This window comes from Phaethon aethereus (assembly GCF_964289735.1).
Source record: "Phaethon aethereus genome assembly, chromosome: 9".
Lineage (NCBI taxonomy): Eukaryota > Metazoa > Chordata > Aves > Phaethontiformes > Phaethontidae > Phaethon > Phaethon aethereus.
Genome location: NC_138585.1, coordinates 5,319,460 through 5,335,876, shown reverse-complemented (window position 1 = coordinate 5,335,876; position 16,417 = coordinate 5,319,460). Strand labels below are relative to the sequence as shown.

The following is a 16,417-nucleotide window of genomic DNA, read 5'->3' as shown; positions in this document are numbered from 1 at the left end:
TTTTAAGCTGTTAAGATTCCAGTATTTTCTGCAATGTTAAGCAGCAGATATCTTGTGCTTTGTGAAGGTAAAGGTACAAGCTCCAGTGCCCAGCCTGAAATCCATCGCAATTGTTTAACCAAAGCAGCAGCATTAAGACACTGCACTCCCAGGCGGGAACTGTTGTGCAGAGATGGCTGGATGGCATTATGCATCAGCTGACAGAGTATAGGTCAGCAAAATAAGGCTTGTTTAAGAGTGGTTTGTAAGCAAGAATAGAAATGTCCTTACTGACTCCAGTCTCTGATGATAAATATGGGCAAGGGACTGTGACTCTACAGCCATCTGGGGGGAAGCTGAAAGTTTTACGGGTTGGTGGCAGCAACTAGGAGAATTGTTCAGAATTTTCGGCAGATCATGGCTGTCTCTGAAGACCTTGAACCTTAATATGACCTCCAACTCCTGCTGGAGACCTCTCAGTCTCCTAGCTGCAAAGCATTAAGGGCATTCCCTGTCCACACCCATCTTCTAGACGTAGCAGAGCTTAATAAAAAGTGAAGGTTAATGTCTTTCATTATGATCTTCTTCTAAAGCTTCACCATCCTAGTCCATCCTGATGCAGTCTGTGCTATTCCAGTGCAGTAACAGGCCTTTGAGAAATGTTTCTATGATTCTGTGAAACAAGGGGGTGGAGAAATGCTGGCCTACGCTTTGCTATTGCACTAAAACAGTGATCTCACTAAAGTCATGTGGCGCTGGCCAAGTGTTCCTTTAAAATTCGGAAAAGAGAAGGGTGCTAGATCACAAGTCGCTGTGCAGTGGTGACATTGCCTTCTCAACAGGGCTGCACGGTGTGGGTGGAACTCCTCACTGAAGTGGTTACACTATTTCGTCTCCTGGAATGTGTTTATTTACAGGTAAACCATTATCTCTGCACAAAGTTGGGTTCTGGTTCATTATTTGAGGTGAAAAGTAGCCACAGATAGAAAATTCTTTGCCGGAAATGTCATTTAGTGGATGAGGGAAAGGCAGTGGACGTTGTCTACCTGGACTTTAGTAAAGCCTTTGACAGCGTCTCCCACAGCATTCTCCTGGAGAAACTGGCGGCTCATGGCTTAGACGGGTTTACTCTTCGCTGGGTGAGGAACTGGCTGGATGGCCGAGCCCAGAGAGTTGTGGTGAATGGCGTTAAATCCGGCTGGCGGCCGGTCACGAGTGGTGTTCCCCAGGGCTCGGTTCTGGGACCAGTCTTGTTCAATATCTTTATAGATGGTCTGGATGAGGGAATTGAGTGCTCCCTCAGTAAGTTTGCAGATGACACCAAGCTGGGTGGGAGTGTTGATCTGCTGGAGGGTAGGAGGGCTCTGCAGAGGGATCTGGACAGGCTGGATCGATGGGCAGAGGCCAACTGTATGAGGTTTAATAAGGCCAAGTGCAGGGTCCTGCACTTTGGCCACAACAACCCCATGCAACGCTACAGGCTTGGGGAGGAGTGGCTGGAGAGCAGCCCGGCGGAAAGGGACCTGGGGGTGCTGGTTGACAGCTGGCTGAACATGAGCCGGCAGTGTGCCCAGGTGGCCAAGAAGGCCAACAGCGTCCTGGCCTGTATCAGGAATAGTGTGGCCAGCAGGAGTAGGGAAGTGATCGTGCCCCTGTATTCGGCACTGGTGAGGCTGCACCTTGAATACTGTGTTCAGTTTTGGGCCCCTCCCTACAAGAAGGATGCTGAGGTGCTGGAGCGTGTCCAGAGAAGGGCAACGAAGCTGGTGAGGGGTCTGGAGCACAAGTCTTATGAGGAGCGGCTGAGGGACCTGGGGTTGTTTAGTGTGGAGAAGAGGAGGCTGAGGGGAGACCTTATCGCTCTCTACAACTACCTGAAAGGGGGTTGTGGCGATGAGGGTGTTGGTCTCTTCTCCCAAGTAACCAGTGATAGAACGAGAGGAAATGGCCTCAAGTTGCGCCAGGGGAGGTTTAGATTGGATATTAGGAAAAATTTCTTCTCTGAGAGGGTGGTCAAGCATTGGAACAGGCTGCCCAGGGAGGTGGTGGAGTCGCCATCCCTGGAAGTGTTCAAAAAACGTGTGGATGTGGCGCTTCAGGACATGGTTTAGGGGACATGGTGGTTCTGGATTAATGGTTGGACTTGATGATCTTAAAGGTCCTTTCCAACCTAGTGATTCTGTGATTCTGTGATTGGAAATGTTTGGGAAAGGGTATACAAGGTGAAAAAGTTTGGTAGGTTACACGCGAGCTGACTTTAAGTTGTAATGTTGAAGATGTATACAAGGGCGCTGTGTAATGTGATGCCACTTGCTCCTGGGAGGCCAAGAAAGCTGGGGAAACCTTCATTAATATGGGCAGGAGATGCAGATCAGGGCTATGGCTTTTTGTAGTGAAGGCACTAAGAGAGCCCAGAAGTCTGTAAAACACTGCAATGAACCATGTTGAAAAGCTGAGCTTGTTTCTTGGTCTTTGTCCGAGAAGGTGGTGCACATTTGGTTCAAGTATTTACTTGTTTTGAGCAGAGGTCAGGATTGAGCCACGAGTGCTGAATGAAATAAGATTTTTGAAAAGAAGAAGGACCTTAACAGGCAGTAAATATTTCTGCTTTGACTGGCAAACAATCATTAAAAGCCTTTATTAAATTTTGTGTCTGTTCTGTTCACCACTTGCCATTTCTTTTAATTCTGAAGGATTATAACTAAGAATGAATGAGTCTTCTCTAATATAGTCAGGACACAACAAATCTGTGAAAGAACTGAATTATCTTTCTCCCTCGTAGGCAAATTTTTCCAATTGTTTAACAAAATGTTGTTTTGTATTGCCATGACATCAGTCTTTACGCCTGTGAATAATGAGGCTCAACATTAAGCAACTTGTTTATAAAATACAGTCATGCAGTAACAATTAGAGAGTGTTTTATGCGCTTCCCCACTAGAGTCCATACCCTCTCCTCCCACTTACTGATCTTCCCACTGCAATGTGAAGTTATTTGTGTCTTCGGAATGAGAAAACGGATCTTTTTGGTGAAAGGGTGAAAAATTTCCTGAGTTCTGCCATATAGAAGTTGGCGTCTGTTGCTCTGTAGAACAGGATCTCTGCTGCGCAGATCCAAGAATTTGTCAGCCCTAGAGTGGAAGATGGCAGCTCACAGTACCTGAAGAAGGAGACTATCACACAAAGCTTCCCACTACAGAGAAATTGCTACATCCGTCATCATCCTTTCAACCCAGTTAATACAGTTGTATTAGCCCTGTGCTCCAGTTCCTCCCCCAGCTCCCAGCCCACCTCCTTTTTAGTGTGAAATGTGTTTGAATCTTCAAAGTAGCTACATTTCAAAATACGTTTTGCTCGGTGCCAAGAATAATCACGGTCGTCTGGGATAAAGCATGTCACAAAGCCTGAAATGGATCTGCAATACTTTGGGGGGATGAAGGGTACTGGATAGATCCAGAATCTGACCAGGTTGGAGAAGCATTACAAAGTCTTTCCATTTGGTTAAACTATTTCCACCTAACTAGAATAACAGGTCCTAATCATACCTTGTGATACCATACAAGCAGAGCTAACATGAAGAGGGTTTTCGTAACTCTGAAAAGGAGACAAACAAGGTCCTGCCTTTCAAAACAGTGTTCATATGCCTTGTAGGTTGAGTTTCAGCTGCGTTGAAGAAAGTGATTAGAAATACTGGAATGGCTCTTTCTATCACTTAAAAACGAAACCAACACCCCTCCATGTAATTTTCCAACAAGATTCAGAAAAGAAATTGGTAGTCACTCACAAAATGGGTGTGATGGGTATGGGGGAATGGCAACTCAGTAGTAACCAGGGCAACTTAGCCAGGCTGTGAAAAAAAAAATCCACTGTGAGTCAGAGTATTTCCCAGTCGCTGGGCTGTAGGGGAAGGTGAGGTCTTGGGGCTTTTCTCTGCAGAAGCTGTCCCACCTTCTCTAATACTCTGATGTGTCCTTTGCACTAGCAACAACAAATGTAAGCTGTTGAGGAGGGTGGCCACCAAAGAACGTGGAGCACCTTGGTTCTGAAATGTTGTACAAAAATGGCACAGCTCCAACAGGAGAGGTGCCGTGTAACTCGGCGAGTAGGTGCTCCTCTCAGGTGTGGGGAACAGGTTCAGGTTTCTCCTGAATCAACCTTTCTTGATGAATGTCTTATAACAGAATGTATTGGTCTAAGCCAGTTACTTCATTCCTTCACAAATAGTGCTGCTCCTGGTGTTCCCTTGGATAGGCTGGGTTCAGATTCACTGAAAATGAAATTGTATTTTTCTTTTTTTGGAATTACCAGTGAATTGAAAAATCATTTATTCCCACAGCACTAGTAGTAGGCGACTGTTCATGGTGACAGAAGGAGAAAGAATTATCTAAAGGTCAAAAAGATGAGTTTGGGGAGTAAATACGTTGTTGTAGCAAGTGTGACCTAGTATGATACATTTAGAGTTATTTTAGAAAAGTCTTTCTTATTCTATACTCAGTCCAAGAAATATATTTCAAGTGAGATTTAATGAACAACTTGCAGTTGGTACAGGCATCTTAAATGACACCATCTTAAAAATCATATCCAGGGGCGGGCCAAGGTTTCCAAGTGAACAAGCCCATAATGAAAAGTAGCAAATACTCTCAACTCTTCAAAGGTTGCCAAGTATATTGTGGTCTTCAATTGTAAATAACCCACCATAAGTACTCAAACAGCTGGCAGATTGTACCGTCATTAACCAGTGATCTCCAAACTGGTTTTCAAGAGGAAAAGCTGCAGGAGCAGAGTTCACAGTGATGATATTGGCAGGTGTGGTGTTTTCAATTAGAAGTTTGATGATAAGTGTCCCTTGTCATCTGTGGTGGAGGAAATATAGTGGTATAGTCTGTTATTCCAAAATGTTTAGATGTCACTGGCAAAAAAGACCTCCAACTTGAGGAGCAGTTTTTGAAAGTGAATGAGAAAGTACTTGTTGCTTTATAAAAACCCAGCTTGGTCACCAGAGGTAGGAACTGCGCAAGTATCCTGACCATTGCTGTTTTTTCACTTCTATTTTAGCTGGATGCTGAGAAGGCAAAATTAAAACTGGAAAGATGGGCTTCCCGAGATGCTGGCAGTGGGGGTGGCAGAAGTGAAGAGATGGAGTCGAGCGGGGACTGTGATGATGAGGACGGCTGTCAAGGATCCGGTGACAGGATTCACACAGCAGGTAAATACAGTTTCTATAGGCACATACAATGCTTAGAAATTTGTAAATGTCACAAATAGGTGGACAGAGCTAAGACTGGCACTGCTTGAATTACTGCCAAAGTCCTACTAAATCAAAGGGTTCGAATCTTAATCTGTGAAAAGCTGCAGTAAAAATAGAATGATACATATAGTAACACATATAATTTAACACTTGGTGTGCAGAAAAAAGACTTAAATTTAGAGTGAATAATACCTGCAATGACATCCAGATCACAGAAACACTGGAAGAGCCTTCCTAAATGATATGGGCTCTTCAAATAAATAGAAAATTAATGTCCTTATAGACTGTGCTAAGTGTTAACATAAGTATTTATTGGTTGCTTGATGACACTGAAGGATGGTCCGAATAGAGTTGGCTTCCTAAAGTATATGTTCTTGAAAAAACACATGAAGTATTGTTTTTTTTCCAGTGATGAGCTGCTAGTTAAATAAAATTTCTTGATAGTCTCAGATATGCATTCTGCAATATTTATTCACAAAATTACTTGATAATATGTCATCAAATGCAGAATCAACATCAGAATCTAACTTAACTTCCACCAAATACTGGCAATTTAATACGTAGTTAAGTCCTTGCTATAGTAAGTAAATAAGAAGTAAGACGTTTCCTTCTAAATACTTGATATTATTGTTTTATCTTATCTGGAAGTTCTGATTCATTTCAGCTTATCAAAATGTAACTGCTTTAATTACCATAGTGTGTGTAAATATAATTTGGTTTGGATGTGCAAGTATATGAAATACAGGTATAATAGCGTTGAAAAATAATGCTCATTAAGGTGGCTGGAACTCAGGTAAGTTTTAAATTGCTGCTTCATTCAGCTGAAATAAGCAAGTGCCTCTTCCTTGTCCCTTTACCAAGGGAGTGGGAAAAAGTATTCCATATTCAAGACTTGCAAACGAGCTGCGATTAGTCTGTAGTCAAGACTTCAGTTGTTCCTATTACGAATATTTGTTCAGGAAAACAGATTAAACATGTATTTTGAAATGTGTGCAAAATGTTAGATTTAGTTTGCAGTACCAGGTTATAAATAACTGAAATTTAATTTGCGTTGATGAGCTGCGTGATCAAGATACAAGAGGTATTATAACACAGGGACAGTATTTTTAAAAATTATTAAATAATTGCGACTAACAGATCAAGTAAAGATTTTCACCATCTACTCACCAATGTTTTTGAACAGAAGAACTTTGATACAATGTTATTTTAAAAGTATTTGCTTAACTTTTAAAAATTGTTTATTGTATTATATCTATAAGCCATGAAAAGACTGCTAGATATGGTGGGCTTTGGGGATTTGTGAGGGTAAATACTGTAATGTGCTTTCCTCTCCATGTGGAATAACACAAACGAAAGCCAGGTGCTAACTACTCTTCAATGAACAAGTGAACCATTAACACGCTATTTGGGGAGGATGTGGATGCATGCTTATGTGGACAATGGCAGATTTCAGGTGTTCAAAAATAAAAACTTGAATACTTTCAAGACTTAACAGCTAGCTTTAATAACGCAAAACTACTTAAGGTCTCTTTTTTCCCTTTTTTTGCAATCTATTTAATTAAAATATTTTACACTGATATCCTGGATTTAAAAGAATTATATTTATATAATTTTCAGAATTTATTAGGGCTTATATCCAATTTAAAAGCTAATTACAATTGGTTTTAGAAAATGCTCTTGATTCATAACAGTAAGAATAAGTATTACATTGTGTGAGAATAGTAACGCTGTTTTATAATTAGCTTTAAAATATTGTACTGTATAGAAGCCACTAGCAGTAAATCTGTTTTGCGTATCTGGATACAATTAAGAGATAAAATGGAATAATCTCATTATAGAGCTTCTTTGCTTTAATAGAATGTTCAAGAAATAAACAAACATCAGATTAGCTGAATTTCCTCTTGCTGCATGTCTGTAAGATGGTGTTTCTAATTGTACAGCCTATGAATTTGTTCTATCTCCTAAACTTAAAACCTGTCAAGTATATCTGACCATTGTTTTGTAGCAGTGGAACATGACAGCATTGACTATTCCTTGCTTGCTTGAAGTACACAGTGAATTGAGACATGAATTGAAGCTAAAGCTAAATCCCAAATAAAACCCTGATTTGAAGCTTTGTAAAGTCAGTGGGAATATTCTTACTGACTACGGCAGGTTTGGATGAGACGTAAATGACAGCTATAAAATGCCACCGATCTCATCAGTGTACGTTGTAGTGTGCAGTCATACGGTGGAACAAAAGGAATAAAAAGGCAATAAAAGCCTTTCAAAACATAGACCTTTTGGCAGAGCAGTCATGCTTTTAATAACAGGTCCATGGAAAAGAGAAAGGAGAGGAAAGGGTTTCAATGTCAACCTCTAAAATGCTGAATTTGGAATGTAGTAAAAATGTACTACGTCTGTCATTCATTTGAAACCTATATGAAAATGATATTTACAATTTATGTGTTGAGAGACCTGCTTTGAGCGTTGGAAAAGACTCAGATTGCTTTTAAACAGTTTCTGAAAACCTACTGAACCCTCATTCCTTTCCACCTCCCAGAAAAAAAAAAATTACCTTTTCATTAACAATAAATTGCTAGGGGTTTTGTCAGTGTCCAACTTACCATCTTCAAAACACTTCTGTTGTAAAGAGACCCCCCCGGACAGGGTACGTTGCCATCTCCCCAGTTTGCTTTTCCAAATTGCTAACAGAGGGCCTGGCTCCTAATGTTTTAGCTTTCAGTGTGTACCCAGCAGGTAAACACAGAAGTGGTTCTGTGCTTGTGTACTCCAGGCAGGTCCGTTGTACGTATCCTTTTCCCCAATATTTTTTTTCGATTGCTGTCAGTGTATTTCAGCTTTACCTTGCAGTGGACAGTAGAATCCTGTCCTTTTGTTTGTCACTTCTAGCCTTTGAGAATAATTTCTGCATATCATTTTATTTTATGCCTTCAACTAAGATACGTGGCTATCTATTATTTAGTGCTGGGGTTTTGTTTACTTTTGTTACACATAAGTCTTTGCTAGCCGCATTCATTGTTATCTAAAAAGATCACCGCTTTCTCTTTTAATCACAATGGGCGTAGTTGTCTATCCTGTATCATACGTGTTTATCCAAATGATTTCATATGAACAAGATAAACAATTTCTCAGGAAACCAGCATTCTCTTAGGAAATTATGTCTGGTAGAAGATACTTTAAAATGTCATATTCTCACAGTCCTTACCAATTACCACAAGTATCTCTTCTTGGGGAAAGCTGTGGAAACAGCACTGTTTCTCAAGCAGACCCATGTGTTACGTGTTGGCAAGTACCAACTTTTTAATGACAACATCTGTTAATCATCTTTGAACAAAGCTTGGTTAGGAGAGATTTAAGAAGAGGAAAGCAAGCCATATAAATCTTGAGCACGGAGGGGGAAGTTGCTCTGCGATTTGCACTGCTTCAGTCCCGCAGGTTTCTAGGCAGAAGTGCAAAGTGGCGCCTCGGCCTGAACCTCGGTTCGCATGGCGTGGTCACGTAAGCGCAGTCTTACGTGAACTTTGATCACAAAATGAGTCCGCTGATGTAAGTGCTTATTCTTAAACCCTTACTGGACCTTGAAGGGTGGTGGTGTGGAGAAGAGCAGGGATTGCTCAGTGCCTTGCAGGATCAAGCCACAGGAGTATTTACTAGGAGAGGGATTAGGATCCTGCCGTTCGTGAAAAGAGAACGGCAGCAGATTCACATTGTGTACTGCCTCTTCGCTGTTCAGAGAAAAGGAAAAAAGTTTCAGTCTGTTCAGTGAAAAGTGAGAAGGCAGTTAGTGCAGGGGATTTCCCATTCCCAGCTGTGCTGCACAGCTGTATGTTGTGATGAGCCCCCACCCAAGCAGTGACAACCAACATTGGATCATTGTTCAGGGAGATCATCAGGTGATCAGGCATTAAACAAAGTTTAGAGGAAACACTTGGACCACAGGCAGGGACCTGAGTCTAGTGCAAGCCTGAAGTGACCTATACAGAGCCCTAGGCTTTGTGGAAGTTGTGGAGCATTATGTTGAAGAAAGCTTGTGCTGGCACCACCTCTTGGCACGGGTCCACACGCACAACTGTCTGCGGATGGGAAGGACACAGGTATTCCTCGGCTTGCTGATGAGCATGGCACTGTGCTTGATGGGAAGCTGTATGTTTTGTGTAGCCAGTGTAAGACAGAGATTAATCCAGGCTTCTTTCTAGAGGAGCCTGATACAATGTCCTGCAAAGTCATAGGGAATGTAGCTAGTGCTGGACTACAGCTGTCTTCTTGCTGGCCAGGCAGACAAACAGCACAGGTTAAGCAAAACAGGTATTGTAGCCTACCCTTGGGCCTTCCTCTGCTGAGCAGAATAGACAAAGCCAAAATGCCTGGTGTACATGAACTGCAGTCTTTGCACCAGATTCGCCCCTCTCTGGGTATAATCTATATATGGGTCAAAAAACTCAGCCAGATGGGGCATATATTAAGCCCATTCCTTCTGACATGCTTTGAAGCTTTAGATCATTGGAAGACAGAGACATGGGGTTTACCTTTCCCCGGGCTGGCTGCCTCACACAGCGATGGGCTTCTGCTTTGTCCCCGTCCCAAAAGCAGTGGGTTTCCACGTGTTGGGGTTGTTTTATTTATTCCGTAAATACCAAATGCCTGACCAGTGCTGATCACCAGGCACAGCAGTTTTTAAACAATACTTTTAAATCATATCTGTCGGTGCGGGCGTTCAATAAACAAACATATCCTGTGACATCCCAGCCAGACGTGGAACGTGACTGTGTGTCAACTGTGCTTTATTATTGCGATTTTTGCCAAATGCTTATCTAATCCCAGTAACAGTTTTCTTCTGTACTTTTTCCTAATTCTTTCATGAAGCTCTCTCCGTTTAATAAGAACTTTCTGATTTCAGACATCTCTTTTAGTCGAATATCTTGCTTATTGTCGCATTTCAGTGTCCGAGTGGGTACCTATAAAAAATTTACTTTGTTAACACATTCAGATGGCATGATTCCAACCCTTGGCTTTCTTCTTGGCTATTTAGACACTCCACAGCTTCAGTGCATCTTTCTGCTCTAGACAGAGTACCAGAAGAGATTATCCTGGTTGTAGATTTCTTCTTCAGGGCATACGAGAAGGATTTTTTTTTGCCCCAGAATGCCTTTATAAGTGCAGACAAGTAAATTGTCTTTTTTCTTAATGTCTTCTGTCTGATCTGTATCTGCTCTCAGCAGCTATGGAAAGTTAATGTATTTTTCTCATTGCTCATGAATGTTTTTAGTATCAGTTTTTTCTTTTTGAATATCAAGATTCTTTTATCCTTTATTATGTTATCATTCTCCTGGCTTGTCTGTCTTTTCTAGGCATCAATATTACTGTATGAGCTGTCATTTTAATCATACTTCATTTCCATTCACCATGTTACAGGAAGCACTTATACAATTACATATTTGGATAAATAAAAGTACAGCTGCTGATTTTGTAATTATTAGTACAAAACATCAATATTCTGAGATCATAATATCTGCTGGCAGTCAGCCACGCTCATCAGCTTCTCATCGCCACACATCTTCACTTTCCTCACAGATGATCCTAGCTTGCAGAAATACTGCATTTTCAGTATCTTCCATCTTCCTGCCTAGAGAAACCTCTCCATCATGCCTCATATCCATCCCACTGTCTTGCCTAGCCGTTTTTCTACATCCTTTGTTGCTCAAGACATTTTATCTCCAGCTCTGTTTTTAGAGAGCCTGTAAATTCCTTTATTGCCCTTAGTGTAAATGCCTCATTCTAGGCACAAAACAGCATAATAACAATTTAAGCCCTTACATAAGGTCGCTTTTTAAGAAAACGCGGTGTTTTCAAAGCTTTATATTTGTCATTTGGGGTGATAAATAGAGATGAGCCTCTGTCAGCAGGAGCATAAGCAAACCCTGCCAGAGGGCCTTCAGCACGTGTGGGGAGAAGCAGGTGGTAGTTCTACAGCTGCAAATTTCTGGCTTTGGCTTCTGGGAAGAGACATGGGAGCAAAGAAAACCAAGGACACCTAAATGATCAGGGTGAAAGGTACAGATCTTGATTACTGCTAGCTGAACTTGATAGGATCTGATCCTGAGATGAGTTACTTAGGACTCGTGGTGTTGTCACACCGTTCTCTCATAGGCACGCTTCGCTAAGCATTTATCTGGGGGACGGTGACATTTCCTGCAGCCTCTGTTCTGCGCAAATGGGATCAGAAGACAGCTGAGAGGGGGCTTTGGAGAAGCTGATAGGAAGAGAGAGCATTGCAGAGGGAGGAAAGAAAGAAAGAGGTTTCCCCACCTCTCTATCCTTGATTAAATCTATTTTATAACCTACCAATGCAGGCATAAGCTATTAGGTGTCATTTTAGTGTCCTTCATTACACAGTATAATTTAAACTGAAATGCATGTAAAAAGAGTAGTATAATCATTCCTAATCCTTCCTGAACCTCAGCATTTACACAAGAGTTTGAGGTGTAAAGGAAAGGGATTTCAGTTCCTTCAGATTTGCACTCCTAGACCTGAGGTGAGAGAGTTCTCAGTACCACCAGCTCTCCTGCTCGGATCCATACAAGACAGGAGTTTTTGCCAAGTTGTGTAAATGACTTTCTGCATGACCAGAGAAACACGTCGCCTGTAGGAATTTCTTCTAGTGTTAATCAGAACACTAGCTAGAGGAAAAACAGACCAAGTGCCAGCTCTGTGACTCTCTGAACAACCTCGGTGCTTTGGTACCTTCAAAGAGGTAAAAAGGTAATTGGGGAAGTGTAATTTTACCATTTCACCCGAGAAATGTAAATTACAGCACATTTTTGATCATTTTAGCACCATTTAGACAAAATTAAAAGGTAAAAGCATTTTAGTTGCTTAGGGTAGAAAGCCTTCCAACGTGCTGTTCCACAAGGGGAAATTAAACATTGGAGAGATCAAGATGAAGACATTTGGGGCTCAAATGTTTGCAGTAGTTCTGTATAAGGACTCAACAGAGACTGCATTGTAGATCACTGAAAGTTTTTACCAACTTTCTGTTAAAAATATTACCAGTAATATGTGTCCTTTGCACTCATTATAGCAGAACAATTTTTACTAACTTTGTCAGCAATATTTTATCTAGTTACTTTCCACAGGAGCAACTTGATGTGTACATATATTTCTGAGATGTGTTTTGAAAACAGCCCTAAACTGAAAACTCATTGATCTGTTTTTTCCGGTGAATTCCCAGTCACCAGCATTTCTCGCATGTTTTAATAAAACAGACTTTTTTTGAACTAAAATATCACAAAACTGAATGGCCCCAAGCAGGAAGAAAATAGACCACAAAGAGCGTGAATGAAAAGAGGCAACTTGGTATGTGATGGCTAAAACTAGGAGAAAGACAAGCTTCCAAGAAAAATTGCCTTACTAAACGCAAGAAGCAGAACGTAACTTCTTGCTTCGGGCCAGGAGCAGTCTGCAGGTAGATACTTTGACCCCACACTCGTAATGCCTACTTCTGTGAAAGTCATTTGCAAGTATCAGGCTGGCACCCAGAGTTTAGAGGCCAAGCTAAATGGAGAGTAAAACCAATCCTCCTCAAATAACTCTCATGAGCTGTGTGATTTAGATCCTTCTGACAAGAAATTCACTTAAGAGCTGTAATATCTCGGTCATGCCAAGTAGCGATAGGATAAATGTGAAGGCTAAGGCAATTTGCCCCCAAAACACCATAAAGCCAAAATTAATTAAGAGGAGTTAACAATAAAAGGTCCTTCAAATTACTTCAAAATAGATAACTTGTATAACTTAATGGAAGCTCAGTTTAAAATGCTAATGTCATTATGCTGTAAGTTATCAAAACAGTCCTGCAAGCCCAAGGAAAACGTTGGCCTGCGTGTTAGTCTTCGTGCCACGCAAGGGACCGCTTACCTGGTCGCAGCTAAGTGACAGTGCCGCACGGCACCTCCGCGTACCTTTCTCCTCCGCTTGAGCCCTTCCCTGCTCACCTGTGAAGGCAGGAGAGCGAGGAACTAAATGCAGTGAATCACTGTGCCTTTTAAAGCCCGCTCTGTTTTGAAGCATTTGCCATGGAACTTTGTTTTAGGGTTTTATTAATATCCAGAGCTCTAGCTGTGAGAAGCGATGTGTTTGCATGTGGGGTTATCTGGAGAAGAAAACCACATTTCTCCGAGGAAGGAAGATAGTAACAGCAAAGATAGGACCTTGTTTATTCCAAAGGTAAATTATTCCAGGTTAATTAAGGTAAGGTTATGAATTACTGCAATCTTAAAGGCTCTAAGAAACCCTCTGTCATCTCTCATTGCATACAACAAGTGAAAGGCAGATAGCACAGCTGTTTGGCAGTGGAAATAGAACTGAAAGTCACTGACAAATAAAAATCCAGTTTCTGTTTCTCCCTTCTGCCACCTTCCCTTGTTTTATGATTCATGAGGAAAGCCTAAGTGGTCACTGTTCTTTTAAAGGAGGAAAAGAATAGCTTTGGTTTGTTTTCCCTCCCTCCCTCTCTTGAACCAATATTTCCTGGGGGTGTTTTGTCTTTGTTTTTAGGGAGAAAATGCCTTGAGTACACCAGGTACGTATTTTGAGGTTTTCTATTCCTTGATTGTCCATTTTAAGGTATAATAATACTCCTTAAAAGAGTGCTGTTGTGCCTGAAGCCAACAGATATGCCATCAGAATGTATCAGCTGAGAAATTTAAGATCAAAACAATATCCTGAAAGAAAGCGCAGTTTAGTTTTACAGTAACAGAGAGCACAGTAAAAATGCTCTTTATACTCGATTTACTACAAGAAGAACAGAACTTCAGGGTGAAGTATGTGACATATCAACAGGATCATGAATTTATAGGGCTAGATCTGGCTGCCTTGAGATCAAGGTACTTATAATAACTTAAACCAGCTGATGATCTTGCACATAGTTAAATACCTTCCTTGAGAAGAGTTCAAAGATTAGGTACATTATTCCTCAGCAGATGATTTTGCATCTGATTTATCCCACAGTGTCTCCTGTCTACTGGATGTGAAGAGTGTTTATTGCTGTCCTTCAATCTTGAAAGGACTTAAGTAATATTTCCCTGAAATGTAACACTTTCCAGGATGGACAGGACAGTTGAGGACTTTCAGAGGCATTTTAGGGTGTTGTGCAGATTCAAGGAGTCTATAATGCCATCTGCTAGCCTCAAATCCAGGAACTGGACATAATTTGCAGAAGAGTGAGGTTAGAAACCTTTTTGTTTCTATGCCACATACTGGAGTGTGGAGCGTGAATCTGTGCAAGTAGGGTGAAGTCTCCAAATTATGGATTACAAAGGGTCTTCATCATAGTTCTCAGTGATGGAGAAGTCAGGTGGATACAGGATCCTACAGCACCTCTTCTAATACTGTTTCTTGTCTGGTTTCTTCCATTTGCTTCAATTTATTACCCCACAGGTGTAGTTGTATCAGAAGCTTTTATTTTTCTGAATTACATGTCTATTCCTAGTTCAGGTTCCTGAATATCATAATCAGAAAATGTTTTCTGTCTTTGTTTTCCTATCTTTTAGGATTTAGATGGATTTTCTAAATTCTTTAGGCTGTCGTCTTTAATCAGTCTCTCAACCTCCCTGTTGTGCTTATTCTTCTGTGAATGTCTAATAGTTTGTCAAGCCAAATTTGAATTATTTCTGTAATAAAATACTATAAAGAACTAACCAAACTTTGAATATGACTAAATGATATTTCAAAATTAAGAGAATTAAAAAGAAAACCAAACTCATGAAGTATCTTACATCACATTAGAGTTTGTTCATCTTTTAAATAAAAGTCAGTTTTGCACTTGCCCTTCTGTCAGGTTTGCAAATTAGTCTTCATTTCAGCAAGATTTAAGTCCATTTCGTATTTGAATGCTTTCTGAAAGGATGCACGTTCTTGGTCTAGATATGATTTGCACAAGCAAACCTACCCTTGCACAAGTGACCTACCTGACTAGCAGCATCCCCCAGAAAAGGGTGAAACCCAGTTGTCTGGTGCTGTTTAGAATGAACATAATTATCATTTTGAAAAATGTGAAAGCAATAACTTTATATTCTGGTGAGCAAACATCTAGTTTTGAATAAACAGATAGTACGATTTCTGGCACTGTGCAGATCATAAACTCATCTGAGGTCCAGGTGATGCTTGAATGTTAACAGTGGCGATCCAGGTAGCATACAAGGGTAGTAACTACTCTTTCAAACTTCATTCAGTTTAGTTCTAAAAATCATTAAACATTCTTAAAATCCCAGTCTTATCACATTTACCATTGAATTGTTGTCACAGTTAATTCAAAAAGATAAGCAGGATGAGATCAGTATGGGCAATGAAAAACCCTTTGAATCGCTAGAAAGTAGGTAGGCTGAAATCAATTGATGAAGAGAGTGAAATTCCACATTGTGCATGCCCAAGGCTTAGCCATTATTTGCACAGAGAACCTCAGAAATTCTCCGCTTTCAAAACTGTTTGCTGTTCATCTCAAATTAAAGAGATTAAAGAGAATTTGCCATTGCAGTATTGAAACTGCCAAGTAATAAATCATCATCTGATATTTATAGCCCCAAATTAAGACTGGTGACTCGGTCACACTGCTGACCATTTAGTACTGAAGTCCTAATAATCCAATCTGGAGCAATAGGAAAAGGAATAGCTTTCTGACGTGAAGTCGGACAAGTAATTTCCTATTTAAAATTTGATTAGATAAAATCTTTTGAACATGTGCTTGTAAAGGAACAGCCTGTTTAAATATGTATAGTGCTGCAGCACATGCTGTACGCTGCTACAGCTAAAGCCAGCACAAAGAACCTTTGCACTAACCTGAACGTGCTGGGGGAGGCACAGCGCCCAGGGCTAAACGGTATCAGGAAAAATCTCTTACACAATGGAAACATTAGAGCTGATGGGGGAAATGCAGTTTTCATCCTGTAAAAAACCCACAAACTTGTTTTTGTATTGAGAAGGTATCATTTTCCAAAACAGAAACATTTGGTAACATATGCAGTTGGAAGGACATTAATTTGAGGAGATATTTTTGTAGGTTTTTAATACAAAAGGAAAAATATAGATTCAAGCTGGAATATTTTGCCAGCTGGAAAAAAAAAAAGCCCACCTTACAGTTTTTAAAGCCATCTAGTAAGCCTGATATTTTCAGCCAGAAAGTTGTTCTTGACTTGAAGG

At 40.7% G+C, this 16,417-nt stretch overlaps 1 protein-coding gene across 1 annotated transcript in view; it reads left to right on the top strand.

Annotated features, from left to right (window-relative positions):
- Positions 1–16,417, top strand: part of LOC309407978 (glypican-5-like) — a gene marked incomplete at both ends in the record, with an annotated part of 392,803 nt that overhangs the window by 289,908 nt on the left and 86,478 nt on the right. Inside the window, one exon of the mRNA XM_082003668.1 lies at positions 5,032–5,182. Within this exon, the coding sequence (XP_081859794.1) occupies positions 5,032–5,182 (151 nt within the window). The remainder of the gene's footprint in view (positions 1–5,031; positions 5,183–16,417) is intronic.